Here is a 15031-nt window from a genome sequence, read left to right on the forward strand (position 1 = left end):
TAACTACACAAGATTTGCGCTAAACGTCTCTGTAATATATGTTTGCACTGATTGCCGATCACACTTCAACTGAGTAGTACACAGTCAGAAGGAATGGTACTCCACAGTGATGTAGTTCAAATCACTTTAATAAGGAGGTGGCAGATGACATCAACAGGATGAACAGCGTTGGTAGGAATGCAATTGCATTACAGTATTCACATGCAGGTGAAGGGAGTGTGAGTGTGTATATGTGTGTGGTCATCTGTAAACAGAAAGAACAAACATTTGTATTAACCACTATGGATAGCAGTGTACCCCTTAAACAGTACTGTGGGTTTCCAGCATAATGTTATACAATCTGCCATAACCACATGGCCACTAGATGGCACCCTAAGACCATAAATGAATTTCCGGCTCGTCTATACATTGGCCAACCGGACCTCAACAGATTACAACGATTCAGAGAATAAACATAGTAAATAGTTACATCCACCTACAACCACAATGCTTGACAGTAAGTCGTATATGAAATGGAATATGGGCTGAACCCAAGGCCGCCTGTAGTAGGCCAAAAAAACGCATAGTAGCGATAGCAATGGGACTAGCTTCTTACGTAGCAAATTACACAGATAAAGTCAAACAAGCGTCACTCTCATCTTATAATACTCACATGATAAGCCTCTACGGTAGCGCAAAGTCTACGCTGTGTGTAGACCGTTACGTCTTTTCATTGGCCCGGAGTCTACGGTGAGCGTAGACACTGTAGACTCGGGCCAATAGGAGCGCCGAATCCCACTGTAATCGACGCAACGGAAGTTGCGTCACCAAAACAACAACACGCAGCGGAAGAGCGAAGAAGCCGACAAGTCCGCTATTTTTTTTAATGGAAACTGGCATTTCTTCTATGTTTACGTTAAGTTACAGAGTCTGGATTTAGCGGAAATTACACGACGCTGAATAGCGCGTTTAACCCTTTTTCTTTGTGGTAAATGTTAGCCGCGCGCTACCCGAGATCTAATGTATTACGCTCATTTCTAGTCTTTTCAGTGGCTACAACTGCTTTCCGTGGCTCGTTCCAAACGATCTGAGATATATGAAGTAGTAAGTGTATTTAATATCATACTAGGCAGATTTACCGCACTGCCATTTACTACACATTTACCCGTGTTTGGCTATTGTCAGTACATCTCGCTCGTTGTAAACTTTAAGTATGTGTAACATTCACAATGATATTGTTGATGGTAACGTGTATGATTCCAGCCTACCTGATAGGCACGTTTGACTTTTTCTAGTTCAGTTCACTGATGACTATCCTGCAGTGCTGTTTTCCTGTATTCCTGTTTCATCCACTTTAATAAAGTGTCCTGTGTTACAGTAACAGTGAGTTGTGGATTTACTTAATGAATGCCTAAGTTGGGCTTTAATCTGCCTTAGACATGTAGACACAACTATGTAGAAACACATAACAGACCTGAACCAAAGAAGCAATGTGTACAAGCAGGCAAAGACAAGTTTTGGAAGTATTTGTACAACACATGCCTCCGCAACAACTTCAGTGTTTACAGGAATTGATTAGGAAACACTAACAGAGCTATTATCTATCTGTTATGTGAGTCAAATTTCCCCAGATAGTCTTGGTTGACATCAGGTGACTGTGAAAGCCATGGTGTATGATCACGCCATTTTCATAATCAACTATTCACTCTATTTGTCACAGGACAAACATAATCTCTCATAGCAACTTTGTAATGATTTTACAACTCTTTTACCTTTGACAAGTGAACCCTAACATGGCAGCAAAGTGCAACAATGTCTCCCTGTGTAGGGGTCAAGAGTTCAGGGCATGCCTTTAATTTCTTGCCTGTCAGTAAATGACAGTGTCATGGCATGAATAATCCTTCAGATTTTACCAGTAGAAAAGTAAAACAATTACATTGTCTCATCAGGAGAACCTAAAAAATGCCTCTTATGTCTTTGCACATAATAATCACAGAAGAAAAGAAAGGAATTGATTTTCAATTGCTCCTAATTTCAGGGGACTTTCCAACCTGTTGGTTCAAAAGAGCCAAAAGAAAATCCTCATCGATGTTGGAGTAAAAACTAGATGCTTTTATTGGAATATACACTGATAATGCTTACTGTCCTGTCATTGTAAACCAGTCAAAATACATAAATAACACATTGTGATCATGCTGAAGACCACAGACAGCAGTCCAGGCGTCAGGTGGGATAAAGGAGCTGGAAACATCACCTGATAAAGAAAAAACAGACAACAGACTGAATGAATAAAAGAAGGCTTCGGGAATGCATAGTACAGTAGTGCAATTCTTCCTGATCGGTGAATGAAATGAAAGAGTGAAAGAAGAGGCTTGTGATTGGTGAAAAATGTGCAATGAAGAAGCCTTCTTTTATTCATTTATTTATTCTTTTATTGTTTTATTTTATTGGTTTTACTTGGAACCCCTGTTGGTAATGACACATGCGGTTTTTCAAACCTTAGCTCATGATTAATAGTAGGTAGGTCAGCTACCACCTCCATAGAGAACAACCTCCACTAGGGTTTAAATAGCTGGGACTCTCCACCTTTTAGTTTTTCAAGCTGAACAAACCTCTTGGATGAGAAGTGAAATGTTTTAAAGGAGTCCAGCTGCCTCTCTTAAGACAACCATGACCTGACTGACTAGGAACCTACACAGACATGGAGTCAGCATGTCTTGTAGCTTTCGAACGACATGCAGATAATATAAAGACTGTATCCAGTCTTTGTTTATCTTGGGTCTGTGTTTGAGTCCTTCCTGGCAGATAGAACAGTTCATTTTACCTGAGATTTACTGCTTAAAGCGCATATGATAAAACACTAAATGGATCCAGGCAATCAAGATTTGAGACTTGCAACATAAGAAAATGTAATTTTTCAGAAGCTGACCATGCTGCAGCTGTCAGCCAGCGATGAGGACAGCGAGCCGGGCGAGCTCATCTACCACGTCACCAAACAGACGAGCCTGGGACACCTCGAGCATGCTGCCAGTCCATTTAGACCGGACCTATATGTCAGTGTTTTTATGAAAGAACGCAAAAGTAAAGATGAAAGCCAAACTAAACCAAACCAAACTTTTCCGACCGCTTGGTGAGTAGTAGGCATCCTACATGCAAACTGCAGATGACTATGGCAATCTGATTGCAACCAAAGCAATCACAATTATGTTTTTGGTGCAGCAGACCCTGATTTCACCTGGCAACCACCACAAACCAGTGGCTTTAGCCCCAAAGTTGCCAGGGGTGTGCAGCGCTGTGGTCCATTGATCACCTCTCTGGTTTGAGCCTGTCCAAAGACATGCTTGTCAATTGGTGATTCTAAAGTGCCTGTTGGTGTGATGGAAGTATTTAAAACAGTGACGACAGGGTGTGGGGAGGGGAGCTGAGCCGAGGAAGCATTCATGCATCAAATACCAAGAGAGTCAGGGGAACACCGGGGAGGACGACAACAAAACTAAAACAGGGAGCTAAGAACTTCACTACCGTATGTTTTCAATGTTTTTGTCACTTTTTACGGAATCAAACTCAAAGCAAGCTTTAAACCCTGCATGGTCGTACTCTCTCCTGCACTCCATATTATCCTTTGTTGATCTACACACGTCTGTTGCTGCCACGGACGTCGCACGCTCGTACGTCATTGTCATGAGACACTCTCGCGAAGAAAATGACGAGGATTAGTAACGCAGTAATGTAGCCTGCTTACGGGAAAGTAACAGTAATCTAATTACCTTTTTTGCAATAGTAATCACCTAACTTTACTTGTTACTTGAAAAAAGTAATCAGACTATGCGGTGTTGCCCATTTCTGGTCCACATACAGAAAGTATCATAAAAAGATTTAAGGTATTGTGCCACATTTGACCTCTGACCTCTTGTTCATGGTTAATAAATTAAGAGTCAAAGTGAAAGACAAATTTGAAACTTTGTTACTTACTACCGTTGTTTGGAATAGATAGGAATATAGGGAATTATATATTTTTATTTAAAGACAGGACTCACATGTTTTCTTTTCTAGTCTTTTAAACCTGTCTCTATCCATCTAGTATTAATTCCTTCTGGGAGACAAGTATGTATATTATGCACACACACAAACACACATGCAGCTATTACCTATTTCTTGTTTTTATACCTAAGATGAATTATTGTTGAATGAAGACATTTTTCAAACACATGTAAAATGTGGCCAATTGTGTTTATTGGGTAAAAGAAAAGGTAGAAGGGGGAAAAGGGGGGATAGAAAGAAAGGAGAGAGGAGAGAAAACCCCAACAATCCCCTCTGAGCAAGCACCAGGCGACAGTGGATAGGAAAAACTCCTTTTAAAGTGAAAGAAACCTAAAGGAGAAACCTATGGCAGAACCAGGCTCACGAGGGGGCAGTCAACTGCCGGGACTGGTCGGGGGGTGAGGGTGAAAAAAGAAAAAGGAGGGAGGGGAAGGGGAAGGGGGACAATGAAGATGGAATAGAGGTGGAGGAAGACGAGGTTACATCAGGTGAGAAGCAGCACTGTCCCTCCTCCTGAACCAGTGGAAGCGTTTTTTCTTCTTTTTCAGACACTGTTCCACGAGCACCTTTTTCTCAATGATGAGGGTTTTCAGCTCATCCATTGTTTCTGTGTTTTCTTTATCAAGTTTGCTGCATCTTTTCACCATGTCTTCTAATTGTTCTTGTTTTTCTTTAAGCTGGTCTTTCAGTTCTTTAACTGTTGCCTCCTCTATTCGCTTTGCCTTGTGCACATCTGTGTGCATGTCTTCCAGCTGCTGGTTTCTCTTCTGGATATCTTGAAGTCTACACTGCAGGTCTTTATGTGTTTTCTGTTGTTCTTGCTTTTGCGCCTGGATTTCAGTGTTTTTGTTCTTCAAGGTCTTAGAAAGTTCCTCAAGTTCGGTATTTTTTCTCAGCATTTCATTGATGCTACTCTGCATCGCTGAGCATTGTTTTTCCAGCTTTTTCTTTTCTCCTTCCAGTACAGTTGTTTTGTACTTCGTTTCGTTATACAATTCTTGGAGTGCTTGATTTTTCCTCTGGAGATCAAGTTTTTCTTCTTCCTGTTGTATTTTCTGTTGGTCTTTTTCTTGAAGCAGCTCTTTATTTCCGTGCACATTTTTATCGAGCCTGATTTGGAGCAATCTGTGTTTTTCTTCCATGTCGTCAAACTTGGAGTCCATTTCTTTCTGTGTCATTTCCATTTTCTTCTTGTCTTGAAGCAACTGTTGATTTTTGTGCACAGTTTTGTCATGCTTCACCTGCAGAGCTTTGCATTTTTCCTCCATGGCTTGGAGTTTGCTCTGCAGGTCTCTCTGCTCTACGGGCTCTTGTTTCTTGTCTTGGAGGATCTCTTTATTTTTCTCCAGAGCTTCATCGAGTATTACTTGCAAGCCTTCATTTTGTTTCTCGATGTTCCTCAGCTTGCAATCCATTTCTTCTTGTTGTATTTTCTGTTGGTCTTTCTCGTGAAGCAACTCTTTATTTTTGAGCAGTGTTTCCTCAAGAGTTATTTGGAGCATTTTGCATTTTTCCTCCAAGACTTCAAATTTGGAGTCCGTTTCTTTCTCAAGCTTTCCTTGTTGCTCTCTCTCTTGAATGAACTCTTTATTTTTGTGCACTTTTTTATCGAGCCTGATTTGGAGCAATCTGTGTTTTTCCTCCATCTCGTCAAGTTTGGAGTCCATTTCTTTCTGTTTCATTTCCATTTTCTTCTTGTCTTGAAGCAACTGTTGATTTTTGTGCACAGTTTTGTCATGCTTCACCTGCAGAGCTTTGTATTTTTCCTCCATGGCTTGGAGTTTGCTCTGCAGGTCTCTCTGCTCTACGGGCTCTTGTTTCTTGTCTTGGAGGATCTCTTTATTCCTCTCCAGAGCTTCATTGAGTATTACTTGCAAGCCTTCATTTTGTTTCTCGATGTTCCTCAGCTTGCAATCCATTTCTTCTTGTTGTATTTTCTGTTGGTCTTTCTCGTGAAGCAACTCTTTATTTTTTAGCAGAGTTTCCTCAAGAGTTATTTGGAGCATTTTGCATTTTTCCTCCAAGACTTCAAACTTGCGGTCCGTTTCTTTCTCAAGCTTTCCTTGTTGCTCTCTCTCTTGAATGAACTCTTTATTTTTGTGCACTTTTTTATCGAGCCTGATTTGGAGCAATCTGTGTTTTTCCTCCATCTCGTCAAGTTTGGAGTCCATTTCTTTCTGTTTCATTTCCATTTTCTTCTTGTCTTGAAGCAACTGTTGATTTTTGTGCACAGTTTTGTCATGCTTCACCTGCAGAGCTTTGTATTTTTCCTCCATGGCTTGGAGTTTGCTCTGCAGGTCTCTCTGCTCTACGGGCTCTTGTTTCTTGTCTTGGAGGATCTCCTTATTTCTCTCCAGAGCTTCATCAAGCATTACTTGCAAGCCTTCATTTTGTTTCTCGATGTTCCTCAGCTTGCAATCCATTTCTTCCTTTTGTATTTTCTGTTGGTCTTTCTCATGAAGAAACTCTTTATTTCTCTCCAGAGCTTCATCAAGCATTACTTGCAAGCCTTCATTTTGTTTCTCGATGTTCCTCAGCTTGCAATCCATTTCTTCCTTTTGTATTTTCTGTTGGTCTTTCTCATGAAGAAACTCTTTATTTCTCTCCAGAGCTTCATCAAGCATTACTTGCAAGCCTTCATTCTGGTTCTTGATGTGCCTCAGCTTGCAATCCATTTCTTCCTTTTGTATTTTCTGTTGGTCTTTCTCGTGAAGGAACTCTTTATTCCTCTCCAGAGCTTCATCAAGCATGACTTGCAAGCCTTCATTCTGGTTCTTGATGTTCCTCAGCTTGCAATCCATTTCTTCCTGTTGTATTTTCTGTTGGTCTTTCTCGTGAAGCATCTCTTTATTTTTGAGCAGTGTTTCCTCAAGAGTTATTTGCAGCATTTTCAGTTTTTCCTCCAAGACTTCAAGCTTGGAGTCCGTTTCTTTCTCGAGCATTTCTTGTTGCTCTCTCTCTTGAATGAACTCTTTATTTCTGTGCACTGTTTTCTCAAGCTTGATTTGGAGCAATCTGTGTTTTTCTTCCATCTCGTCAAGCTTGGAGTCCATTTCTTTCTGTTTCATTTCCATTTGCTTCTTGTCTTGAAGCAACTGTTGACTTTTGTGCAGAGTTTTGTCATGTTTCACCTGCAGCGCTTTGTATTTTTCCTCCATGGCTTGGAGTTTGCTCTGCATGTCTCTCTGCTGTGTGGACTGTTGCTTCTCTTCTTGGTGGATTTCTTTCAGTTTTTCCAGAGCTTCGTCAAGCTTCTCTTGGAGCTCCTGATTCTTCTTGACCATGTTTTCCTGTTTTATGCTCTCTTTTTTCTCCTTTTGGAGCAGATCTTTATTTTTTTCCAGAGCTCCATCAAGCTTTTCTTGGAGCTCCTGATTCTTCTTGAGCATTTTATCCCCTTTAATGCTCTCTTTTTTCTCATTTTGGAGCAGATCTTTAATTTTTTCCATAGCTTCATCAAGCTTTTCTTGGAGCTCGTGATTCTTCTTATCTTGGAGAGCCAATTGTTTCCCCTCAATAAGACCTTCCCTTTCCTGAAGCTGGTAGGATAATTTTTCTAATTCGGCGCTCTTTCTCTCATTTTCTTCTGTCAGGATCTTAATCTTCTCTCTGTTCATGAGATTTTCATTCTCCATTTCTTCCAGTCGCTTTTCCTCTAATTCTACCTGTTCATCCCAAGGTAGAGAGCTCATATAAGGGTCTAGGGACTCATACCATGGAATAGAGCTGGGGTCAGCTTCTTGTCTTTCTTGCTCTTTCTGAGACATGTTGGAGTCTGTATACCGTGAGTACGAAAAGGATCCAAATGTTTGAAAATGCTTTACTGGTGAACGTTTAAATGCTGCTAACATAAGTGCTGCAAATAACGGACTAAAAGTTGTACATCCTCACCCCTATTTAAGGATTCATGAGGATCAAAGCTTCAAAGGTTTTAAAGCTTTAGAAGCCTGTGACATCAGAATTCCATAAGCCAAAGAGGTTGTCACATGACATTTTTGAATGAGGTCATGTTTTTTGTATGAATTTTTTAAATAACATCAACATTCCGTAAGCCAATGAGGTTCTTACATGACTTTTGAATGAGGATAATTCTTTTGTGTTAAAAAAAAGTGTAAAAAGTGTTATTGCAATAACATAAAAAGTGAGTAAAGAAAGTAAATAAAAGTACAGTTTTATTTATATAGCACCTTTCAAGACAAATTCATTGTGTCTGAGTTGTATTGGTAACTCGTTGAAGTGTTACTGGGTATCATAACCAGACAGTTTGCGCATACAGTGAGTGAAAGCATTGGGTGGACTGAATCAGGTTAAATTAAATCGATAGAACTGAGAGGAGTTCTATCGACTGTATTGATCAGAGAGTTAGAACAACAACTAGAGGAAACTTTGATTAATCTGAAAGTAACTAATATAGGTTAACAGGTAGCTGATACAAATCAGGATTTAAAACCATTTTTGGTTTGTTTGTTTTTCTGTTTGACTTCTTGTTTTATTCAATATTGCAGTTTATATGATAGTATTATGGGTTTGTTAAAGTGTTCCATGGGAAAATGTTGGGAAATGAAATATCACAGGTGGAAATCAATGAAAGTGGAAATTCAGAAGAAATTCTGTCATTTTCCTCATTACTGCACATCATAGATAACTATGTAATGTGTCTGTTGCACACTTTGTATGTCAGGAATAACCATAAATGTGTTGTCTTACAAACGGCTGTATCAGGTCTTTGCATCCACAATGAGCGAGGATAACAGAACTCCTGGAAAGCAAAAAAAATCTGGTTCTTGTTGACCATTACCAGTTTATCATATAGGCAGGAGACCTTTGGTCAAAGAAAATTATTAATCCATCTGAACTCATTAATATTTTGTAGGTACAGCTGTGTTCTGGGATATCCTACACTTCGATGTGCAAACATGGATAGCCTGAGGTTAAGAAAGGAGCAAGAAGGTGGTCCCATGATAGTGCAGTTTTTGTTATGGCCTGCAGGGGGAGGCAATTTCCAGACAATTACTGAGTTTCATTTAATACAACACTATGTGTCGGTTACTAATTGTGGCCCTCTTTATTTATTTAGGTAAAGCGGGCCATGCTTTACAGCATCGTTACCCTGCCTCTAACTTAGGAGTGTGCAGTCAAAATGTGGAAAGTGTTCAGTGTTATAAAAATCTCCCTTTTGATTCAAAGCTGAATTTCAAAGCAAACACTGAAGCTGTGTGCAGAAAGGGGCACCAGCGGCTCCTGTGTTTAAGAAGGCTTTTTTGTTTCCACGTTGATAAAACCATGATGGTTTTATTTCACCGTGCTTTTAATGAATCTGTTTTGTCCTTTTCCTTGGTGTTGTGGTTTGGATAGTTATCTGAAAAGAGCAGAAACTCTCTCAGATTGTTAAGTGGTCTAAAAGGCTGATTGGAGAACCACAGCTGTAACTTTCTGTACACCAGACAGTTACAGCGGTCGGCTGGTTTAATTTTTCTTGATGATCCTTTTCACACTGAGAATCGTTTTCTTCCTCCCGGACAAAGGTTTCTGGTCCCAAACTGTAAAACGACAAGATTTAAAAAGTCACATTTGTGGCCAAAATTTGTGTTAAGTTTTGTTGTCAGCATTTTTTGCTGTACTTTTTGGTTTTCTGTTGTTTCTTCAATTCATGAGAACAAATCTAACTACAGTTACAAATTAAATACCTGAACCTGAAAATGTTCAAATCAAAGATTCCCAGCACTGTAGTTCCGAACTCAACGTCCACATAGAAGTAATTGGCAAATTGAAAAAGAAGGTTGGTTGCAAAGTGGTTTGCAGAAGACACAGTTTAAAAAGCACAGCTGATATGAACTTTGTTTGTCGGATACAGTGAAACTTATTTGTAATAATCACAAATGAAACATCTTTAAAATATACAAGACACACCAAAAAACATTTTAAGTCATCGCATCACCTTCTGTGGTGAATTTATCTGTTTTAGAAATAAATGGTTCTCTACACCGGTGGATTTATTTTTCACATGTTCCAGATGTACAAGGTGGTGATTTTAAACTTTGGAAAACTTAAATACAACGTAGAGATCAGTCTAAAGTCCTTCATCCAACTAATAGTTAATTAACAACTGTTTGGATGCTAGTCTGTACTAAACTGGGGAGATTAGTGTGTACAATAGCATTTCCCAATAATTTATCCAAACTCACTGGAACAATTAGCGAGTTTATAACTGCATAAAACAGATGCTGTCCATTAACAGGATAGAAAATGTAACTACTTTGCCTTTCAGAGGAAGGGGTTCTTTAAACCTTTGTTGGCTGAATGTCAATGTCAAGATCAGATACACAAGCAAACACGTTTTTTAGTTGGCGTTGTGATGTTGGATATGCTGATTTCTGTGTTTTGAGCCAGTAGTGAGGCGATGCTTCTTAACAGCTGTATTTTTGCTATGATGGCTACATCAGGGAAGCTGAAATTGAAAAGAAAAGATTCCTGCTCAGCTGAATCATAGTGTGACATTGTGAATGAAATACCCAGTAATGAATTCTTGCACTGTGAGAGTTCCGCTTTATAGCACAGATGATTTCTGTGCAGTTTCTGTCAGGCCACCAATCTGATAGAATCTGAAGAATAAAGTTACGTTGAAACCAAGCACACCATTGTTTTTCTTGTGACATTACCAATAAGTTTGATGTGTCACATGGTCCTCTTCCTATTGAAAAAACAAAAGTTGTATCCAAGATGGCCGACTTCTAAATGGCCAACATGGTCACCACCCATCTTGAGGAGTTTGCCCCCTCACATATACTAATGTGCCACAAACAGGACTTTAATATCACCAACCATTCCCATGTTATTACGGTGTATCCATATAAATGGCCCACCCTGTATTTTGTATAGTATGTTATTCTATCTTATCTTCTATTCAGTTTTTTTTCTTAATTTTTGCTGCTCTTAACTTTGTACTGTCCACTTTCTGCTGTGACCAAAGAAATTTCCCACTTGTGGGATTAATCAAAGTTTATCTTATCTTATTATCTATCATCAGCTCCCCCTGTGTGCACCAGGGGCTAGGGAGTGACCTGCAGTATCGCCCTCCTTCCACCGGATGGAGAGAGAGAGAGAGAGAGAGAGAGAGAGGGAGGGAGGGAGGGAGGGATGGATGGATGGATGGATGATAAGGGCCTCAACACAGGCTTCATAAGGACACAGCCCCAAGTGGGTGAGAAAGCCACAACCCATTTGCACTGAGTGTTTAGGATGCATAAAAACTCTGCCTGATGAGCAGTTACTAACAAGATCAATTACCGCAGCTCTTAAGAACACACCAACTTACTGTTTTGAAGAGATTAAAGAGCTTCATTATGGATGGTGGTAGAAGACAGATTTTGGGTTTGGCTTTAGCCATCAACGGTGTATTGGGGACCATCATGATCTGTGCTCTCCCTGCCTGGAAAGTCTTCATTAATACTGTGTACAATCATGGAATTTATGGGGCATGGCATGGTTTATGGAAAATCTGTACAATATATGCCACAGGCAAGATGGAATGCGTTGGGTATGAAGTTTTTACAGTACAGGTAGATGACACCATGAAAGCTATCAGAGCACTCGTCATTATCGCGATCATCAGTGGGATATTTGGAATCCTGCTTGGTGTGGCCGGGAACAAGCGCATTAACTTCATGTTGGATGATGGGCAAAAACGCAAAGTGGGCTTTGCTTCCGGAGTTGTCTTCATCATTGCAGGTTTCTTGGTGGTCATACCTGTCTGCTGGATGGCCAACATCATCATTCTTGATTCCTACAAGCTCAGACATGACAGTAGTGTCAGCGTAAAGCTGGGAGCCTCACTTTACATTGGCTGGTTCACTACTGGGTTTCTGTTCCTGGGAGGAGGCCTGCTCCTGTACCGGCAGGAATGATACTGTCATACTGAATGTACAGTTAAGTAGTTCAGTGCTCACTCTGTGTAATGCATTAATTATCTCAGCTATGTAAGGCTTGCTTTTAGAAATCCGCCAGCCTATTGGAAACAAAAGAAATGTTTTCATAATTATTTCATAATTATGATCTTCTGTTTTTCCCTTCAGTACAGTAATAAAGCCTGGAATGTAATGCAAATAAGGAGAAATGTTAGCACTGAGTGTGTAACTTACGTTCTTCCTTTATCTTTATTTATAGGCATCTAACATGCCTATAGAATGTGTATCAAGTCTAAGCTTGATAACTATTTCTTTGATAAACTGCTTCAATATTGATGATAATGTGATTTTCATTTACTCTTTGAATACTTTTCTTTTGAGTTGTTGTTGTTGTTGTTTTTAACTCTTATTGCTTGATTGTATACCATACAATTTAGTTCAAAGTAAGATTCATTTTTCTCAATTCTCCACTGGATTCTCATATGTTGCAAATGATCATATGTTGCAAATGTTTTTATGTCATTGTCTCTGTTTTAATGTCAAAAGCCTAAATAAAAACTCTGAAAAAATATTTTTGTTCGGGACATATTTTCTATCTTTAAAAGACAGAAGAAGACCTGAAGAAAACAAATATTAACAAGTACAGCACAGATTTGTTTATTGTTTTTAAGTACATTTGTTAATATGTATTCATGACATTCATTTTAGATTTCCACTTGAACAAAAATATTGTTTAATTAAATAAGTAATTAAATTTAATTAACACCGGCAGATAAATCTATAATTTACACTTATAAAAATTTAGTATCTTTCAAACTAGATTGTTTAACTCAAGAAAATCAGGTTGTACTTGCAGTCAGTCAGAAAGGCAACTTAAAAACAACAATAATAATGATAATAATAAGAAAAATAACTAAAAGAGGAGTCTGCACAATGACAACAAATCTTTGAGCAAATAAAATAAATCAAAGCATAAAGGTCAGCACAAGAAAACATAATGACAACAACCTGAGAAAGACTCCTTGGTAAATTTCTGAGAAAACCAAGTGGGACAATAGCCCTAAGCTAGTGGATTACGTTTTACACACATTGCATATCCCTTTATAACTGACCAATGTTCATCTTTACTGCACACACACAGCATGGTCTCTCTATTAATTATTAAAATTCTCACACTTTCTGTCCATGTTTTCTATTCACATTATTAATTTCCTGTAGCCTACGTGTATTAGACACTGGTTAAAAAGTCTGCTTCATGTGCTTGACATCCAAAAAATACTGTACATCTACATGCTTTCTTATTGTTTGAAAATAGATCAAATTTTCAATACCCACCATTATGACTAGAAACATCAGCAGGCACTCAGAGGATGTAAACAACCACAGGTAACCCAGGTAACCTGTAATTGTTACCCGCTTTGCTCATTTTCTGTGGAAATGAACATGTTAAAACTGCTACTTAAGTGAACTGACACACGTGGTTGTACTAACCAGGTGGACTATACACAAAATTTAACTATACTGAAAATGTAGCAACAGTTCAGCGTTGTGCATTTCACACACCCTGTTTGAACAGCAAGAGGATTCTCTCTTTCATGGGGGAAAGGTTTTAATAATGTAGAAGGATGATTTAAACCTGCTCTCAATGAGTGATCTGCAGCATTTTGAATCTGCTGACCTATTGCAAGCAGGTGCGCTGTGTATATAAGGCTCTGTCACCTGCTTCTTTATGCCAATGACTGTAGGAAATCTGGTGTCTGATTTCTACAGTCATTGCTCTGTGCTCACTGGCAGTCGCATTTCCCGTCTGCTTAATCCAACTTATTTGTGCACTTAGAGGCCTCTTGCTTGGAGTGTCTCCTGTTTGTACTGGGATGTGAGGTTTACCACTCGCTGTCTGGGTGAGTATAATACAACAGAAGAGATATGCATTGAATGTTTGATGTGTTGGTCGTTTTGGACCTAATCTTTGACTTGAGCCATTTGCATGGTAGAAATTGCTGGCATGATGTGTCACCCATTGTTGCTGGATTGGGAAGCCCTCCTCTCCTTTCTAGGTGGAGTAGTTCAGTGGGCCTGGTATGTATGAGCTGCCCTTTCCTCTGCATTTGGCTTTGGGGGGTAATATTTCAATGACTGCTGCCTATACCACAATTTAACACACTCCACAGATCCTTGATGGGAGAAACAGTCCTATTTTTAGGTATTACCTCTTCCAACACAGAAGTCTGGTAGATGTTTGTTTACAGTTTGTTGATGGGACCTCATGCTCAGCATATTCAAAGTTTGCTTCGTGGTTATTATTTATACACAGTAATATGATGTATAATGGTATCTAGTATTGGACCGCTTCATTTATGAAGGCTGTTTGAGTCTGAATGTTGGATCTTGTGTATCTTGTGTTCTCTGGGCTTTGCTCATCTCAGTCCTTTTGAAGGATCAGAAAACAAAAATATGGTTTGGTGTAAATGTTTCTTCATCCAGGGGGATAAAACTGTGTAACATAGGATGCCAGCTTGGTCTTGTGAGGAAGCAAAGTTCAGGAAGAAGTATTATTGAACTGTTTTATGTTCCCCACATGTGTGATGGTGAGAAGGATACAGGAATACCTGCAGCCAAAGCCAAGCCTCCTCACGTTAGTCACAGTTGCAGAACGCTATAGTAAGAGTGAGACAGCTGAGGTATGAAATGTTTGAATAACCCTTTGAGGTCCACACCAAGAAAACAACAATGCAAAAAGAATTTTGTTTGCTTTTCTTATTGATTTGTGTGAGTAATAACCACAATCAATTTTTTTTCAATAGACCCTGTAGTTTTTAAAATATTGATCTCTACCAAATGGTTAAGATGTCACTTCATGGTAAATGTATGAATTGTCATTCAAATACAAATACAGTAGATAATACAGTTGAAAAAAATCAAATAAAGGGCCAAATTCTAATTAAATTAATAACAAAAACTATTCAGGGCATTGGATACAGTTTATTTCTAGTAGCATGCCAGTGAACATTGCTGTTTTAATTCAATCAAAGGAAAGTATTATATCAAACAACAAAATGCATATTGTTTTATTATGCAATTGTGAAAAATGTGCTACAGCACAAAAT

The 15031-nt window shown here is 39.0% G+C and overlaps 2 protein-coding genes across 2 annotated transcripts; one reads left to right on the forward strand and one right to left on the reverse strand.

Moving 5' to 3' along the window:
• Window positions 1–4499: 4499 nt before the first annotated feature.
• LOC135933603 (trichohyalin-like) lies at window positions 4500–7787 on the reverse strand. Its single transcript, XM_065471703.1, has one exon. It carries the CDS (start codon window positions 7785–7787, stop codon window positions 4500–4502), a length of 3288 nt encoding a protein of 1095 aa, XP_065327775.1.
• A 3576-nt stretch (window positions 7788–11363) lies between these two features.
• Window positions 11364–11924, forward strand: LOC134635276 (claudin-4-like). Its single transcript, XM_063484678.1, has one exon. It carries the CDS (start codon window positions 11364–11366, stop codon window positions 11922–11924), a length of 561 nt encoding a protein of 186 aa, XP_063340748.1.
• Window positions 11925–15031: the final 3107 nt, after the last annotated feature.

The sequence above is a fragment of the Pelmatolapia mariae genome, linkage group LG10_11 (assembly GCF_036321145.2).
Source record: "Pelmatolapia mariae isolate MD_Pm_ZW linkage group LG10_11, Pm_UMD_F_2, whole genome shotgun sequence".
NCBI lineage: Eukaryota > Metazoa > Chordata > Actinopteri > Cichliformes > Cichlidae > Pelmatolapia > Pelmatolapia mariae.

What these genes read in the sequence shown, in the direction of transcription:
- LOC135933603 (XM_065471703.1), bottom strand. Translation starts at nt 7,787, where the DNA reads ATGTCTCAGAAAGAGCAAGAAAGACAAGAAGCTGACCCCAGCTCTATT.
- LOC134635276 (XM_063484678.1), top strand. Translation starts at nt 11,364, where the DNA reads ATGGATGGTGGTAGAAGACAGATTTTGGGTTTGGCTTTAGCCATCAAC.